This window comes from Dama dama, chromosome 8 (genome assembly GCF_033118175.1).
Source record: "Dama dama isolate Ldn47 chromosome 8, ASM3311817v1, whole genome shotgun sequence".
Lineage (NCBI taxonomy): Eukaryota > Metazoa > Chordata > Mammalia > Artiodactyla > Cervidae > Dama > Dama dama.
Window position 1 is genome coordinate 14,559,375 of NC_083688.1, and position 17,719 is coordinate 14,577,093.

General features: G+C 40.2%; 1 protein-coding gene across 3 annotated transcripts; it reads right to left on the minus strand.

The window, feature by feature from the left end:
- Window positions 1–5,720: 5,720 nt before the first annotated feature.
- ZBTB8OS (zinc finger and BTB domain containing 8 opposite strand) lies at window positions 5,721–17,398 on the minus strand. Of its 3 annotated transcripts, XM_061148484.1 has the most exons (7): window positions 17,244–17,397; window positions 11,265–11,289; window positions 10,869–10,990; window positions 10,573–10,655; window positions 9,272–9,324; window positions 7,789–7,825; window positions 5,721–6,376 (listed from the first exon to the last, which is right to left on the minus strand). In XM_061148484.1, the coding sequence occupies exons 1-7, from the start codon at window positions 17,338–17,340 to the stop codon at window positions 6,290–6,292; spliced, it is 504 nt and encodes a 167-aa protein (XP_061004467.1). In that variant the 5' UTR covers window positions 17,341–17,397; the 3' UTR covers window positions 5,721–6,289. The 3 variants fall into 3 exon arrangements, with proteins under 3 accessions (XP_061004467.1, XP_061004468.1, XP_061004469.1); XM_061148485.1 differs by lacking the exon at window positions 9,272–9,324 and having other exon boundaries at window positions 17,244–17,398; XM_061148486.1 differs by lacking the exon at window positions 11,265–11,289 and having other exon boundaries at window positions 17,244–17,385.
- Between the last annotated feature and the right edge of the window lie 321 nt (window positions 17,399–17,719).

Consider the following 17,719-nt stretch of genomic DNA (forward strand, 5'->3'; position numbering starts at 1 on the left):
TAGATATAAATATCCACATATTGAAAGATGAGGCAATCACCAAGTAATCTACTTTCTGTTCTGCAAATCACATGCAAGGCCATGTCCTGGAGGAACTTTACATTCCAGAGAGACATATATATATGGTCAATGATGGTGTGTGGTAGAAAGTACCAAGTGCCTGAGGTACATCCATTTATTCAACCAATGTCTCAGTATCTACCATCTGCTGTTTCTTCCAAGCTCTCAGATTCCTAGGTGGAATTCAGACAAAGAATTTAGGCAGGGAGAGTATCACATTTATTAATTTTGTTTTTACTCAAAAATGAACATAGATAACAAAAATGGTCTTTAATGCCAATATGCAAAATAACACTGCTATATTTGAAAGAAAAAAAAAGATGACTTTGAAACTACACTTTAAATAATGGAAAGAACATCCAATTAGGAAATACAAGGGAAGGACAAGAGAAATTACCTATAATTAAGGAAAACTAGCAAATAGTTGAGCACAGGGGATGGAAATCTAAGATGAGTTCAAGAAAATGCCAGTGTGAGCTGTGGGGGGATAAGGGCATTGCTGATAAAAGAACTTGGAATTTGGGTATGAAAACACACTGAAGATCTCTCCCTAAGAAGCATATCACCAATGGCTTTGGAATCAGGAAGAACTGGAAGCATCACTGAAACAGACCATTAAAAGATGGAAGGTACAAAAAACAATCAGAAGCCAGTTCTCTTGCTCCTTGAGGTGCTTGCAACATAGAAAGGGAGTTGACTACTACATATATTAACTGACTTAAGGAACTTTATGAAGTTTGTATTCATAGTTTAAAATGTCTGAGGATTTCACTGGGCTTCCCTGATAGCTCAGTTGGTGAAGAATCCACCTGCAATGCAGGAGACCCCGGTTCGATTCCTGGCTTGGGAAGATCTGTTGGAGAAGGGATAGACCACCTGCTCCAGTATTCCTGGACTTCCCTTGTGGATCAGTTTGTAAAGAATCTCCCACCAGTGTGGGAGACCTGGGTTGGGAAGATCTCCTGGAGAAGAGAAAGGCTGCCCACTCCAGGATTCTGGCCTGGAAAATTCCATGGACTTATAGTCCATGGGGTCGTAAAGAGTTGGACACAACTGAGCCACTTTCACTTTCAAGTATTTCACTGGAAATAAGAGGACTCAGAGAGTGGTGATCAAACAGGTGGGATGAGTCCAAATAGCTTCTAAGAGGTGAATTTCCAGTTATATTTAAAAAAAAAAAAAAGGACAAGATTGGCAGGTAAGAATCTGGGCAATAGGTTAGACAGATTTGCAGAACAGAAAGTAGATTACTTGGTGATTGCCTAGGACTGGGAGGGCTGATCTGGGGGGTTACTGCTTAAAAGGTAGCAACTTTCTTTTTAGGGGGAAAATGTGCTAAAGTTGATTATGGTGATGGCTGCACAACTGTGACTATACTAAAAGCCACTGAATTGGGTTTAATGGATGAATTGTATGGTATGTGAATATCTTAAAAGTGTTATAAAAACAAAAAGAATCTGGACAAGAATTCAAAGGTAGGAACTGATGAGTTGTGTGGTATGAACTTTGGTTGGATGGGCTGCACTGGTACTGAGAGAAGGCTGAGCGAGCCCTTGGGAACATCCATAAAAAAGAAAAGATACCCTGTAATCCATTCATCTTTCTTCTCATTGTGACACAGCCCTTGAATGGTTAATACTGCAAACTGCAAGGAAATCAGGAAGGGACAATCAGTGGAAGGGAGTCCTGTAGGAGGCACCTAGCTTGGCTTAAAGGGACAGGCACAGCTTTTGAAAACAGCTCAACTCAGATATGGAAGAAAGAAAACTAAAAAAGCGGAAGAGAGAAGGCAGAAGGAAAGACAGAAGGGAATGGTTTTGTTTTCCCTTCTTAATTAACAGACTCTGGAATGGCACTGGCTGCCAGAGTTGTCCTTAGCCTGGTCACACCCCCTAACCAAGCACTGTTGTTTGTTTTTTTTCTCTTTTTTTCTGTTCTGGACTTCCAAAGAAATTAAGGTGAAAAAGTAAGGGGGCTGTTAGCATTTAAGCTTGTCCCAGTAATAGTACTAGCCCTCACTTAGCGTTACTATGTGTCAGGCACTATCTTGAGCTTTGTGTATCAGTTTAGCTCAGTTCAGTCACTCAGTCGTGTCCGACTCTTTGTGACCCCATGGACTGCAGCACGCCAGGCCTCCCTGTCCATCACCAACTCCTGGAGTTTACTCAAACTCACGTCCATTGAGTCGGTGATGCCATCCAGGCATCTCATCCTCTGTCGTCCCCTTCTCCTCCTGCCCTAAACCTTTCCCAGCATCAGGGTCTTTTCAAAAGAGTCCATTCTTCTTTATGTGTGTACATTCATTTAATTCTCTCAACAACCTTTCACCAGTTACAGTTTGGAAAGTAAAGCAGACAGAGGTTCACCAACATGCGCCAAGTCAGACAGTGAGCGGAGGAACCAGCACTTCCACCCCTGTGACTTGGCTCGGTTGTGCTGTTAACCACTGCACTCCCAAAATCCTCAAAATAAAAATGTTAGCACAACAGTGTTTAAATTCCAGAGCTCCAAGTATAACTCCAAAATGACTCCCCTTCTCTTCCTTTACAAAATAAGATTCTTTTTAAAAAATATTTATTTTTGGCCGTGCTGGGTCTTCCCTGCTGAGCAGAATTTTCTCTAGTGGTGAGGGGGGCTACTCTCTAGTTGCAGTTCGTGGGCTTCTCGTTGCGGCGGCTTCTGTTGTGCCAGGAGAAGCCTGTGTGTTGTGCTCAGGCTCTAGAGCGCTCAGGCTTCAGTAGTTGTGGCTCGTGGGCGTAGTTGGCCCACAGCATGTGAAATCTTCCCAGACCAGAGATTGAACCTCTGTCCCCTTCACTGGTAAGTGGATTAACCACTGGACTACCAGGGAAGTCCACAAAATAGGATTCTTCACTATGGTAGCAAAGCTGGGGGTACCTGATCCATGAGTGGTCACTATCTCCATTTCAGAGTTAAACTGAGCCTTGGAGAGGTTCAAGAAATTTCCCAAAGTCATACATCTAGCAAGTGACAGGGTTAGGATGTGAATTCATGACTCTAATGTTCAAGCTTATATTTGGAGGTAGTTTAAAAAACATACATGTGTGCTAAGTCACTTTAGTTGTGTCCAACTCTGCAACCCCACGGACTGTAACCCCACCAGGCTCATCTGTCCATGGGATTCTCCAGGCAAGGATACTGGAGTGGGTTGCCATGCCCTTCTCCAGGGGATCTTCCGGAGCCAGAGATAGAACACACAGTGGTGTATTTATTTGGCGGTGGGAAAAAAAAATAATATAAATCCACTATTTTCTACTGTCTTGTTCTGATATTAGATTTCTGTCAAAATATTATTACTAAATAACATTTAGTTTTGGAACTTTTAGAGTACGTGTCAAAGAAAATGAGACAGCCATTGTCTATCATGTATTTTTGAGTTCCTCCTTACAAACACTGCCCAAGTGTGAAGTGGTTCCTTATATGTAAAAAGTGAGAAATAAAGTTATTGTACTAACCTCACAGGGCTACCACCTGGATCACAAGCATAGAACATATGATCTGTTATATATTAAAGGTTATTGTATAATGACAATGAATAGTTTCTGAAGACCCCAGTCTGCCTCTACTAGCCAGGGGGTTTTAGGTGTCATTAATCTCTTTATTTGTAAAGTGCAGGGCAATTGTACTACACATAGAATTGTTGAACGGACAAATGGTAACATACTAAAAGCATCTGGAAAAATGTTTTGTACAGAGAAGACCTGAATATGTGTTTATGACAAAATAAATATGTTGGCCCTAAGAGGACTTTCTTGCATGTCCAGAATTCAATATTAAGTACTTGTTCATTTCACAGGTAACAAAACAAAATACAGAGGGTGTTATATGGGAAATATTAATAACTGATCAATTACTACAGTCACTAAATTCTGAATAAGTTTATTCTGTAAGCTTTCAGAGAGTATCTTTTCCAATTTCCTGTTTTTTTAGATGAAGAAACTCAATTCTCAGTCTTAGTCTGGAATTTCCCAAATCTTTTTAAGCCCAGACTTCAGAAATGGGCAGAATTCTAGTCTACATGGGGCACTTCGCCAACTTCCAGGAGGGTATAAACTATTTTCCCACCCTTTCTTGAACATTCTTTGCCAGAGCCCACATGGTAATAGCAAGGTGGGAAGAGAACTGACAAGAGTGGCTGTAGGGACATGTAACCACTTAGCCAAAACATCACTGAGAAAAAGTCATCACATCACTAATGTCGCTTTCCTGAAGTCGCTGCCGTCATGTTACACACCACTGTGCCCATGACAGTGGCTGTCTGACTAGTAGCAGACCCAGATGGTGTGATTTGGACCTTTTAGGCTAAATGACTCTTCCAATAACAGGTATCTTCTCTTCCTCAGCTCAGTTGTTTAAAATATATTACTAGGTCACAGACATTTAAAATTGGAAAGAAACTGAGGAATCACTAAAGCACACCTTTCATACATAGATGAGGAAATAGGCTCACGGTCAAGCAGAACAAAGGCTAGGAATCGAAGCTTGTGACCGGCAGTTCCAGTGTTCTTATAGATGTGTTCAAGCAGCTGATGTGCAGTCTCTGCTCAAGTGATAGCACTCTAAGAGACTTAGTCCACTGACCACTGAATAGTAACGTGTATTATGTGTCATCTAGACTAGTGAACATTAAACAAGTAAAACTGAATAAGCCTGCAAATCTTTGTTGCTGTTGTTTAGTCACTAAGCTGTGTCTGACTTTTGTGACCTCATGGACTGTAGCTTGTCAGACTCCTCTGGGATTTCCCAGGCAAGAATACTGGAGTGGGTTGCCATTTCCTTCTCCAGGGGATGTTCCCAACTCAGGGATCAAATCCAAATTTCCTGCTTCACCTGCACTGGCAGGCGACTTTTTTTTAACCACTGAGCCAACTGGGAAGCCCAAATCTTTAAAGCTAAGTAGAGAAGCATAAGTTCAGAGACCCCTGAACCCTGAGTAGTTAGGGAGGCAGCGTGGAAAAGTGACTTGAGCTAGAATGAACTAAGATCCCAAAAGCTGCTTGGGGAGGTCAATCAATCAATAAACATACAAAATGTGCCTGAGACTAAGAAAGATGAAGGAGTGCTACCTCGGTGATCCTTGAAGAGCTAACTATCCAAACCATAGGCTCTTGCCCTTGTCTTTGTGCTAAATCCCTGGGGAAAAATAAGGTGGTGCTCAGACAGAACACTTAGAGAGCTCACACACAAGCTTCTTTTAGATCAAGTTCAGCACATTGTAATATTTGACACCACCCAGTGGTAATCTTTTCTCACTAACATGTGAATAAATAGCAACTTTGCAAGGAAGAATACCTCAACCCATGAACAGAGAATGGAATAATGTTGCAAATCAAATGAAAGCAGTTTGATTTTTTTCAAAGTTATCTACTTGGAAAAGTTCAGATCATTTTAAAGTTGTTTTCCTGGCCTCTTGCAGTCTTAGAAATGAAGAGCTTAGGTAATTTTTAAAAACCAAAGAAACTTTAAAAAATTCTCCTTTTCTCTAATGGTATAAATATATTGGCTTTAATATAAAATTGTATGTTAGAAAGAAGGGCCCATTTGTATATGCATCAGGTTTTATCTTATGGGGAAAAGTGTCAATATATCAGTGCTTAAAAAAAAAGTGAAAGTAAATCAAGACTGTTTCTAGAAAAGCCTTCCAATTGTTCAAATATAATTATTTCATCTAAGAAAACCAACTAGAGTACAGGATTGGGCTCTGTCCCACAGCAATCCAAAACACAACCTCTTTTAATGTACATATAGAAAATATATGTGTTAACCACATTGGAAGAAAAGCAAAATACTGGCTGTAGGATTTCTCAAATTACATTTTTTCCAAGGTGCATTAAGTAAGAGTACAGGGGCTTCAGTGTCTCTCGGGCTGCTCTCACATCAGTGATCGTTCTTGGGACCAGGCGGGAGGACTTGCATTCTGCTGGAAAGGCGTAAGGCACCTGCTGCTATAAAGGGGAATTAACAGAGGAGGAGCCATACTTGCCACTTAAAGAATTATTTAAAGTTTGATTATTTGGGTAACAAAGACCAAGGCTGTACCTTGATTTTTCATTTCTGAATGTCACACTTTAAGTCAAAAAATTTCTGTTCTGCAAAACTCCATATGTAAATTCTCCATGCAGAGTTTATATCATGGTATCTTGTCAAAAGGAAGAGAAAAAAACAGTTCTTCATAGGAATCTCTCTCTCTCTTTTTTTTTTTGGTATCTTAAATGTCAATGATCACAAAAACTTCTGGCTTCTCTTCATTATAGACCTGCATTGCTGAGTACGTTATTGCTTTGACTTCAGTTCCCTAAAGTTGGGGTTAAAGAAAAAAAAAAAACATTGAAATCAGAACCATTAACTCTAGTAACAATTGGCAGAAAGGCAAACTTTTAATGTTATTCTGAAAAACTCATGAAACAATCAGTTATCAAATGAGTATAGTATTATCCACTGAACCAGTAAAAGTGAGATACAAATGTGCACAGAAGAAAAGTACTTACCCAGACTTAGGAGATGGAGCATACGATAGTCCTGGCTTGTTTGCACCTGGACCAGAAGCTGTCTGACCCCTGGGCATCAGCCTTTACATTTACCAAACGGGCTGAATCCAAGAACACAAAGCTTTTCTATTGTTTGGGTCAGGGCTCCTTCTTAAGGCTTCTTCTTCTGTACTGTCTAGCCTGGGCCCTGGGAACTCAGCCTATTCCCTTCTCTGAATGGCAGCCATCCTACAGACAAATGCCTACTGTTATCCAGTATCTCCATGTAGATATCTAACAGGCATCTCAAACATAATATATTCCAAAGAAAATGCTGCTGTAATTTATATTATAAAAATAACTTGTTTTCAATCTACATGCTCCACCTCTACTGGTGTCTATTCTTCTTAAGCTTCTCTGCCCCAAGGCTCCTTCACAAAGCTTCATTACTACAGCTACTGGAAGCTACGACATGATTTCTCAGTCAACTCCAATGAATTTAAGTCTCCTTGACCTAAACACAGGGGTTAGCAAACTGCAAATTAAAGGTCAAATTGGCCTACTGCCTATTTTTGTACAGCCCCACAAACTAAGAATGACTTTTACATTTCTAAATAGTAGTTGGGAAAAAAATAAATAAATAGTAGTCGGGGGAGGGGAATGAAAATAAACACTTTACTAGAACACATTCACATTCATTCATTTAGGTGTTGTCATGGCTGTTTCGCACTATAAATGAGTAGAATAGTTGCTCTTTTCTCATTATCAGTCCACAAAGCACAAAACATTAGGAAAAATACTGCCTACCCCTGTTCAAACAGATTGGTCTAGTACACAGTGAAGCCAGATACATTGGCAAATACTGAATCTGGAGAAGCATAAAAGAGAACACCTTTTTCTTAGGTTTTCTAGTATCCAAAACACTGGATGTTTAGAGAACATCCAATCCAACACCTTCATTACTGGGAAAGATATGAAAGCTTGAAAAGGGAAAGGGACTCTTCGGCCCCAAAATACTCTGTAATAAACCTGATCCTATAGCCCAAGGCAGACTCCTAATCTTCCAAATCAGAAATTGCAGGGTTTTAACATAACATGTCCAGACAGGTCATATTAGTCTGGGAAAAATTTAGGAGTTTATACCAACTTATGAGAACTAGTAAGTTAACTGTAACGTATACTGACTTTTTTATGGTAAGGTCAAATAAAATATTCTTAATGGCTGGATTTAAAAACGTACCTGAGGGTGCTTGGACAATGAGAATTCTTCTCCCCACCTTAAGAAAAAGTAAAGCATGATTAAGATTTCCAGGATTTAACATTTATTCTCTCTTTCTACGTTTTAAGATAAGACTTATAAATGTTGTTAAGATATGGGCTTCCCAGGTGGCTCAGTGTTAAAGAAACCACCTGCCAATGCAGGTGATGCAGGAGATGTGGGCTCGATCCCTGGGTCGGGAAGATCCCCGGAGGACAAAATGGCAACCCATCCCAGTAATTTCACATGGAAAATTCCATGGACAAAGGAGCCTGGCAGGCTTCAAAGCATCGGATCACAAAGAATTGGACACAACTGAGCACGCACACATAAGATACTAGAAAGCCTAAAGGAATGAAGGGAGAAAGGAACTATAAATTTCAGTTTGATGGTCAGCAGATATAGCTACTAAACTTGTACAATATCCTTTTCAACAAGGTTGATAATGTCATAGTACAGTATACACAGGTAGATTCTCAATAACATTGTTTAATGAATACTGGCTTATAATAGAGGAGCAAGTTCAAAATTTTCACTGTACTCAGGGCTATAGAACTAATTAAATAATATCTTCATTGGAGAAAGCAGGTCTGAGCACCATAAAGGCAAAGTACAAGACTCCGTAATATGATCTGAACTTAAGTTTGTATTTTATGACTTTTCAAAAAATGGCCATGGTGTGTACCTGGAAGGCCCTAGAAGGGTACTCTCCTAGAATTTGAGATGAGTATCCTCTCTCCCTTCAACACTAAAGTGGCTGAAGATCACAGTAGTAAAAGCAGTAGCAGTACCAGAAAGAGCAAAGTTTTAAAACTCTGTTCAACTATTTATTAGCTAATTACCCTTGGACAACTCTGTTTTCTTATTCATTAAAAAAAAAAAAGGGAGGTAGAGATAATAAAAGATTTCACTTTACAAAAGAAATGTAAAAAATTCAACATAAAATGGAAAAGATAAGTTTTATGTAAAAGTAACCTAAAAGATATCATTAGATGACTGAAGAAACTTGGAAAACACCAAATCCAATCAAAGTGCCCTAATCAAGTGTTTGCAAATTTGGGAAGGAAAAGTGTAACTTGTTAATAGAAGGAAATGGTTTGAATGGAGTCTAGGTGTGAGGATCTATAACAAAGGCTACATCAGCATTTCTCACCACCAAGCTAGGTTGTACACAAATATCTGCGCCATCCATCAATTATATATTTTTTTGTGTTAAAAATCAACAAATTGGGAATTCTGTTTACCAATCCAAATCACCTGTGTTCTGACAAGTTTCTGGTCCTCCAAAGCTGAGGTGAACCCTTGCTCCTAGGTGGTTCACCAAGCTTAACCTGCAAAGCCCTACTGGGATGCATCTGGTCTCCTGATTTAATGTTTCTATTTGTCTTCCTGCTCGCTGAGTACACTGAAGACTGTAACTTAACATTTTACCTGACCTGTAACTTAAAAGGTTTTCAAAACTTACCCAATTGACCGTATTTTGAAATTTCTTTGGTCAATATTAAGTACTTTGACTTCCTAAAGAAGAAAAAAGTTTTCTTTTAATTTTAATAGAAGTTCATAACAGACTATCTACTAAAACATGTCAAGGTTATCACTTTTCCAAGATAATAGCATACAACTTCTCTGAAGCAAAGAAAATTAAAATGTTAACAACAAACTATGTATTTCAAGAAAATATGGCTTTTTCTTACCTATTCAAGGGAGGTATTCTTGAAAATGTACAATTTAAAGTATAAGTCACAAGAATTTTTCTGTAAGATACATAGTGGAGGATGACCTAGGATTTCAATCACTCTGGGGTTTTTTCAGCTTTATGTATTTAGAGATGATAAAACTGTTAGCCTATTTTTATATGATATTATAGGCTCTTGAACTCTGTAGGACAAATGACCCAGTTAGAAGAATATATGTAGTGGAGCTGGTAAGGGAGTGAATGGAGGAATTATGGAGCAAGGAAGGCCAGGTGTGTTAGAAACAATGAGGTTGGAGAGGTGTTCCCTTCTGGAGGTTGATGGCAAAAAGTAACCTCCATTTAGCTTTTCCTTTTTCACATTAAGGAAACCAAAAGCACCATTTTATTTTTTTTCTGGCTGTACTGCACAGCTTGCAGAATCTCAGTTCCCCAGCTAGGGGACCATCAGCAGTAAAGTACAGAGTCCTAACCAGTGGACCGCCAGGGAATTCCCTAAAAGTGCCAATGGCTCAGGGGTAAAGAATAGCCTGCAATGCAAGAGACAGAGGTTTGATCCCTGGGTCAGGAAGATCCCCTGGAAAAGGAAATGGCAACCCACTCCAGTATTCTTGCCTGGGAAATCCCACGGACAGAAGAGCATGGTGGGTTACTTTTTTGAGAGAAAAGTCAGACACCACTGAAAGACTAAACAATAACAACGTAGTAGACCTGCTAAATATCAAATGGGACAAAAGAAACTTATGGACGAACATTTAAAAAGTTCAAACTTGAGCGACATAAAACATGCTGACAGAGAAGAGAGTATGTGCATTCTTCTGGCTCAAGATACAGTGAGTGACAAGTGTATGAGATCTAAATACAAGACGCACATACATAGGCAAACACAGGTTAACCAAGAAGAGCCTATGGTCACCATAATTTCTGCACGTCATCATCTTACATATCTAAATGGTTTCATTTTCCATCATGTATTCTATTTTAAATAGAATGTTCTGTTTTAAATCACCAGTTTTATTCTAAAATATGAACTCAAAATGCATTTGCTCAGTAAAAAAGAAAAACGTGCTTACCCGGGGTATGAAGAATTCATCAGCACTGAATTTATAAAGCCACTCATCCAAAAAGTGAAACAGAAGAGACTGTAAGTCATCGCCTACACAGGGTCAGAAAGAAGCATAAAGAACAGTGTTTAATAATTCTCATCTCTGAAAACTTGTTTGAATTTTACAGTGCAATAAATTTCTTAGGCTCGTTGAAAGAACAAGCTCATAATCAACTTTGTTGTACCTCCTGTAAGTGTATATTGAAATTATATAGCATATGAATACCTGTATAACAATTTCTTCCTTGTGAACAAATTGATTACCTTGGGTTTGTACTTCTATTGTTTGCAGGGGCTCCACAGTCCCAGTATCTGTCATGTAACCAAACATGGCCATTGCACACTGTTCGAAAGCTTCCTCCAGAGTGTCTCCCCAAGCATGTAACCTAAAGAAATGCATTCGTGCCTTGTGTAATACGATTCACTGCAAGACAGCAAACTCGACAGCAAAGTCAAAGTAAAATCAACACTGTAAATGCAAAAGCAAAGGTCTCAATCAATTTAATGACACTGAAACCAGGTGCTTTGAACCATCATTTTCATGTTCTAAAGAAACCAAAACAGAGGGGAAAAATTAAAACTAGGGACTGCAAGATTAAAAGATCAGTCTTCCTGTGTTAAGCACACGATTTCAAAGGCATAAACTCCAGCTCTACTCACTGGACATCAGCTGTATGATCCAAATCTGAGGGAGAGAGGAAAAAACACTAATAAGTAACTAGACTTGACTTGCAAATCACAAGAAAAGAACTCTAGATTATTATTAAGAACATCATTCTTGAAGAACAAGAAAATGTGGGTTGACCATCCACCTTTTACTAACCATTTACACAAAAGTTGTCATTGTTACGGGTTATTTTTTAAAATTTCTAAGCATTTACAGTTATATTCTATTAATATTAAATAAATGAACTAATATTAAGTAACAGAATAGTTATATAACATTAGCATATTTATGATAAAGGGTTATTTCTTTTAAAATCAAGATTTATATTTGAATGATGAGAATTCCCTGGCAGTCCAGTAGTTACTAGGCCTCCACACATAGCTTCAATCTCTGGTTGAGGAACTAAGATCCCACAGGACCTGCAGCAAGGCCAAAAAAACTAAAAAATAAATAAAGGAATGATAGTTTCTGGAAGGCAGCAAGGCCATGGTCTTCGAGGTGATCTAAAAAGTGTCTACTACAGCATGTGTCTATGCTTGTGGGTGTGTGCCCAGTCATGTTCGATTCTTTGCAATCCCAGGGACTGTAGCCCACCAGGCTCCTCTGTTCATGGAATTTTCCAGGCAAGAATACTGGAGTGGGTTTCCATTTCCTACTCCACTAATACATCATAGGTTTTCAATAAACAAATGCCATTTCCTGCTGTTAGTTACATTCCCCAACAAAACAAATCAATATCTTTCCTAATATATTGTGTGTGTCAGTGCTCAGTCATGTCTGACTCTTTGCAACCCCATAAACTGTAGCCTGCCAGGCTCCTCTGTTCATGAATGACCAAAATTCTAGAAACTAAGTCATTAAAGATATAAAATTCCAGATTTCCCAGTCTCACCTTTTCGTGAACAGCTAGCCAAATCCCAGATAAAAAAACTCTTGTTCTTTTTAACAAGAGTCAAGTTTTATATTTGTTAATTTCTTGCATTTGAAGGAATCCTCATGATAGCCTTGGTCAATAAAATAGTTTTGAAAAGTAAACTCCACAATATGTATTACAAGCTTTTTCCTGATAGTTCCACAGCAACACCAGGAAGTAACAACTGTGACTGTAGTAAATTACCATTGGATCTGTTATTTTAATATTTCAGAGTCTATTCTTCACTCTTAACCCTGACTTCCATCAATTCTTCCTACTTAGGATCACAGAATATTCAAGCTAGAATGAGAGATCATGTAACAGAAATCCCTCAATTACAAGAAGAAACTTGAAATCCTGAGAGATTGTATAACTTGTTTAGGACCACACTGCTGATTAGAGTTGGGACTAGAACTGAGATTTTCTGACTCCCAGTTTAGTGCCCTTTACATCATAACACATCTTCTTCTGGTGACACTCAGGGTTTAAGCTCACCTCTGATTTACTCAAAATATTACTGAGGCCTCAGTACATTTTAGACACTAATGGGCTCAATGACCAGCAGAGATGACAGACAAATTAAAGGAAAGCATGTGGCCACAAAAGGCCATAGCAGAATGTTCACAGCAATTTTACTCCCCCAAATTAAAAACCCAATGTTTGTGAAGAGAATGTGTTGTGAGGAATACTATGCCACACTGCTCAGCAATAAAGAAGCATGAACTAGTGATATATGCACTAACAATAGTCTCAAAAACATCAAGTGAAAACTGCAGAACTCTCACACACATATCTCCATCCAAACCCCCTGCACTGAGAGACCTGACCAACTTTAGTGTGGCTTCTAGCAGCTTAAGCCTGTGTACCTAGGATCATCATGGCCCCACTGTTAGAATGCCTGCCTGAGAAAGCTCTACACTGTAGGAGAATTTATTGTTTGTTCCGAGACAACCCCTGACAATAGGTCCTTGACCTCCCTTTCTCAGAGCATTCACTAAAAAGGGCTTACGACTGTGAATATTTATCTCTTACAACTCAGAAGTATCTTTCCCATTCCTCTGAAATGTAATCATCAGGAAGAACTCCCAGGCTCCGTGGGAGAGAAGTCTAACTTGATAACTGCCAGCTAGCAAACACTGCTGCTCCAACGACATTTACACTGACCAAGCTTTTGTAGTTTTTCATTTCTAGTCTCTACTGAACCCCTGTCCTCCCCGATCTCTCATTCTTCTTTTAAAAAGTCCAATCTCCTCTGCACAAATCCAAAGGGATCTCAGTTCTTTCCCCTGCTGTCCATAATTACTGAAAAAAGTCCACTCACCACTTTAATGTCTAACATTTATCAGTGATACTCAGTGAAGACGCCATCGATATAAAAGAATGTGTACTATGTGATTCCACTTATACAAAACTCTAAAACAAACAAAAGTAAACTATGGTGAATGAAATCACAGGGTGTGAGGAAAGAGGCACACATACAATGCTAGTGAGTATAAATTGGGGAAACTTCAACGACAGAGAGTTCGCAATAATTACTGAAGTTTAAAATGCAGCTATCAAAAAGAATGTATATATATGTATAACCGAATCACTTGACTGTACAGCAGAAATGAACCAACACTGTAAATACCTAGGAGCTTTTCACATGGCACACTGATAAAGAATCCATCTGCCAGTGCAGGAGACCCAAGAGATACGGGTTTGATCCCTGGGTCAGGAAGGTCCCCTGGAGGAGGAAATGGTAATCCACTCCAGGATTCTTGCCTGGAGAATCCCATGGACAGAGGAGCCTAGTGGGCTACATTCTATGGTGTTGCAGAGGTAGACATGATTCAAGACAACTGAGCAAAGCACACACAGTACATCAACTATACTCCAATTTTTTAAAATACTGAAAAAATGCAGATATCCTTTACCAAAGTAATGTAACTTCTGGAAATTTATTCTACAGATACTTGCACATGTGCCAAACAATGGATGTACGGGTATATTCACTGCTGCATTATTTCTAATAGCAAACAAGTACAAATATAAATGTCCACCAACTAGAAATTGAGTAAATTAAAGTACATCTTTGCATGTACACATATGAAAATGTTACGACTGGCTGATCTAGAAAGCAAGACTAAGGGGTCCGGGATCAGAGCTGACTTTTCACTGCGTACCTGTCATACTTTTTGAATTTTGAATCATAGGTAATTTTTAAAAAACTAAGAGAAAAATGATGGGAATACCAGACCACCTTACCTGCCTCCTGAGAAATCTGTATGCAGGTCAAGAAGCAATGGTTAGAACCGGACATGGAACAATGGACTGGTTCAAAATTGGGAGAGGAGTACTTCAAGGCTATATACTGTCACCCTGCTTATTTAACTTATTTGCAGAGTACATCATGTGAAATGCCAGGCTGGATGAAGCACAAGCTGGACTCAAGATTGCCGGGAGAAATATCAATAACCTCAGACACCACTCTTATGGCAGAAAGAGAAGAGGAACTAAAGAGCCTCCTGATGAAAGTGAAAGAGAAGAGTGAAAAAGTTGGCTTAAAACTCAACATTCAAAAAACAAAGATCACAGCATCCTATCCATCTCTTCATGGCAACTAGATGGGGAAACAATGACAGACTTTATTTTCTTGGGCTCCAAAATTACTGCAGGTGGTTACTGCAGCCATGAAATTAAAAGACGCTTGCTCCTTGGAAGAAAAGTTATGACAAACCTGGACAGCATATTAAAAAGCAGAGACATTACTTTGCCAACAAAGGTCCATCTAGTCAAGGCTATGGTTTTTCCAGTAGTCATGTATGGATGTGAGACTTGAACTATAAAGAAAGCTAAGCACCAAAGAATTTATGCTTTTGAACTGTGGTGCTGGAGAAGACTCTTGAGAGTCCCTTGGACTGTAAGGAGACCCAAGCAGTCTATCCTAAATGAAATCAGTCCTAAATATTCATTGGAAGGGCTGATGCTGAAGCTGAAACTCAAATACTTTGGTCACCTGATGTGAAGAACTGATTCACTAGAAGAGACTCTGATGCTGGGAAAGATTGAAGGCAGGAGGAGAAGGGAACAACAGAGGATGAGATGGTTGGATGGCATTACCAACTCGATGGACATGAGTCTGAGCAAGTTCCGGGAATTGGTGATGGAGAGGGAAGCCTGGTGTGCTGCAGTCCATGAAGTCGCAAAGGGTTGGAACTGACTGAGTGATTGAATTGATTGAAGAGAAAAATGAGCTAGGGAGACCCGCAGGGTCTAGAAAGTACAGAGCCTAGTATGCTATGATAAATAGTTGTACTCTATACAGAGGACCTTCCCAGGTGGCTCAGTGATAAGAGAATCTGCCTGCCAAGCAGGAGACATGGGTTTGATACCCGGGCTGGGAAGATCCCCCGGAGAAGGAAATGTCAACCCACTCCAGTATTTTCCCTTGGGAAACCCATGGACAGAGGAGCCTGGTGGGCTGTAGTCCATGGGGTCACAAAGAGTTGGACACGACTTAGCAACTAAACAGCAGCATACAGAGAACAATGTGAAATTAATGAAAGAACATTAGGGGGGAAATAAGAGCCAGATTTGTGCTTCCCAAACCACAACCACCTTTAGGGCTAACAATTTAACATTTACATAGACTAACTTTAGAGTCTGCACTATATTTTCACATTTATTATTATCTCATTTAGCCCTCACAGGAAGGAAGAGAATGCAAAACGAGGTTATGTGATTTGCCTAAAGTCACTAAGCTACAAATGACAAAACCAGGCCCTTTTACTAACACACGATAAAGTAAGACACCAAGTTAGTAGTCCTCTACTTATAACTTTCTGAGTCCTCCACCCTAGCCACATTCTAACTACAGGACTGTTGGAGATAGGTGGGGATGGGGGTGGTTACATGAAACACTTGAAAACACGGCTATCTTCACAATGAATACACCAGTAAAACTCCCTCAAAGGTCTGTGTAGACAAAGCTATAGTTTTTCCAGCAGTCTTGTATGGATGTGGGGCTTTCCTGGTGGCTCAGATAATAAAGAACCCGCCTGCAATGTGGGAGACCTGGGTTCAATCTGGATTGGGAAAATCCCCTGGAGGAGGGCATGGCAACCCACTCCAGAATTCTTGCCTGGAGAATCCCCATGGATAGAGGAGCGTGGTGGGCTACAGTCCATGGGGTTGCAAAGAGTCGACACGACTGAGCGACTATGCACACACACGGACGGATGTGAGCGCTGGACCATAAAGGCTGAGCGCGGGTGAATTGATGCTTTTGAATTGTGGTGCCGGAGAAGGTCTTGGGAGTCCCTTGGCCTGCGAGGAGATCAAACCAGTCAATTCTAAACATTAACCCTGAATATTCATTGGAAGGACTATAGTTGAAGCTGAAGCTCCAATACTTTGGCTACTTGATGCAAACAGCCAACTCACTGGAAAAAAATCCCGATGCTTCCTGCTGGCTCAGCTGGTAAAGAATCCGCCTGCATTGAGGGAGACCTGGGGTCCATCCCTGGGTTCGGAAGATTTCCTGGAGAAGTGAAAGGCTACCCACTCCAGTATTCTGTCCAGGAGAACTTCATGGACTGTATAATCCATGGGGTCACAAACAGTCCGACACGACTGAGCGACTTTCACTGATGATGGGAAAATTGAAGGCAAAAGGAAATCGGGGGCGGCAAAGGATAAGATTGTTCCATAGCATCGCCGACTGAATGGACATAAATTTGAACAAATTCCAGGAGATGGGGGGAAAGGGGGCTGGCGAGCAGCAGTCCCTGAGGTAGCAGAATTTGACAGGACTTAGCGACTAAACAACAAAAATTTCCCTAAGATAAATGTGATTAGGCATATACAAGAAGAGTTCAAGATACTGTATATATGGGAGCCCAGGTTTCCTGATTCTCAGACCAGGTGTCTTTATTCTTCAGCATTTCAGCTTTCCCGGGATTAGTTCAGAAGAGCATTCACACAGGGCGAAATGGGAATGCCTGAACCACCCTATGAGGCAAAGTGGAAGAGGAAGCCAGAGCCCTCCCGCAAGGACAGAAGTGAGCCACCTACTCACACTCGTACTTCCGACTGACTGGAGGATACTTGGCCTTGATCGCCTTCTGCTCCTCAGTCAAATTGTAATCTCTTACATCTTCCCCTTCCTGCGCCATGATTGCGGGTTTGGACCCAAACTCAACTTCCGCCCTTCATCAGCCGGACTTCAGCCCGGACTTCCAACATCCGCCCAAGACTCCGCCCCTAGACAGACACCCTTAAAGGGCTAGGACGCCATCCTCCAGGACTTAATCCCCTAAACCTTAATCCCTAGAAACTACCGTTCTAGGTCTCACCGCTTGGAGTTCTTTAAAAGTCCAAGGACCCATTTTCTGGACGTGCTTCATCAATAGTCCTAAGAAGTAAGGGAACAAATATATTGGAGGACCTAGGAATAGGACAACACTTGAATTAGATATCTCGAGGTGTAATAAAGGCCTCTCTTTCCAGTTTATCCCTAGAGTGGACAACTAGACCCGAAAACATCCTAGATTT

What these genes read in the sequence shown, in the direction of transcription:
- ZBTB8OS (XM_061148484.1), bottom strand. Translation starts at nt 17,340, where the DNA reads ATGGCGCAGGAAGGGGAAGATGTAAGAGATTACAATTTGACTGAGGAG. An exon ending in AGTCAGTCGGAAGTACGAGT is followed by an intron (nt 11,290 to 17,243) that starts GTGAGTAGGTGG and finishes TCTCTCCCTCAG; the next exon opens with ATTTGGATCATACAGCTGAT. An exon ending in AATAGAAGTACAAACCCAAG is followed by an intron (nt 10,656 to 10,868) that starts GTAATCAATTTG and finishes GACCCTGTGTAG; the next exon opens with GCGATGACTTACAGTCTCTT.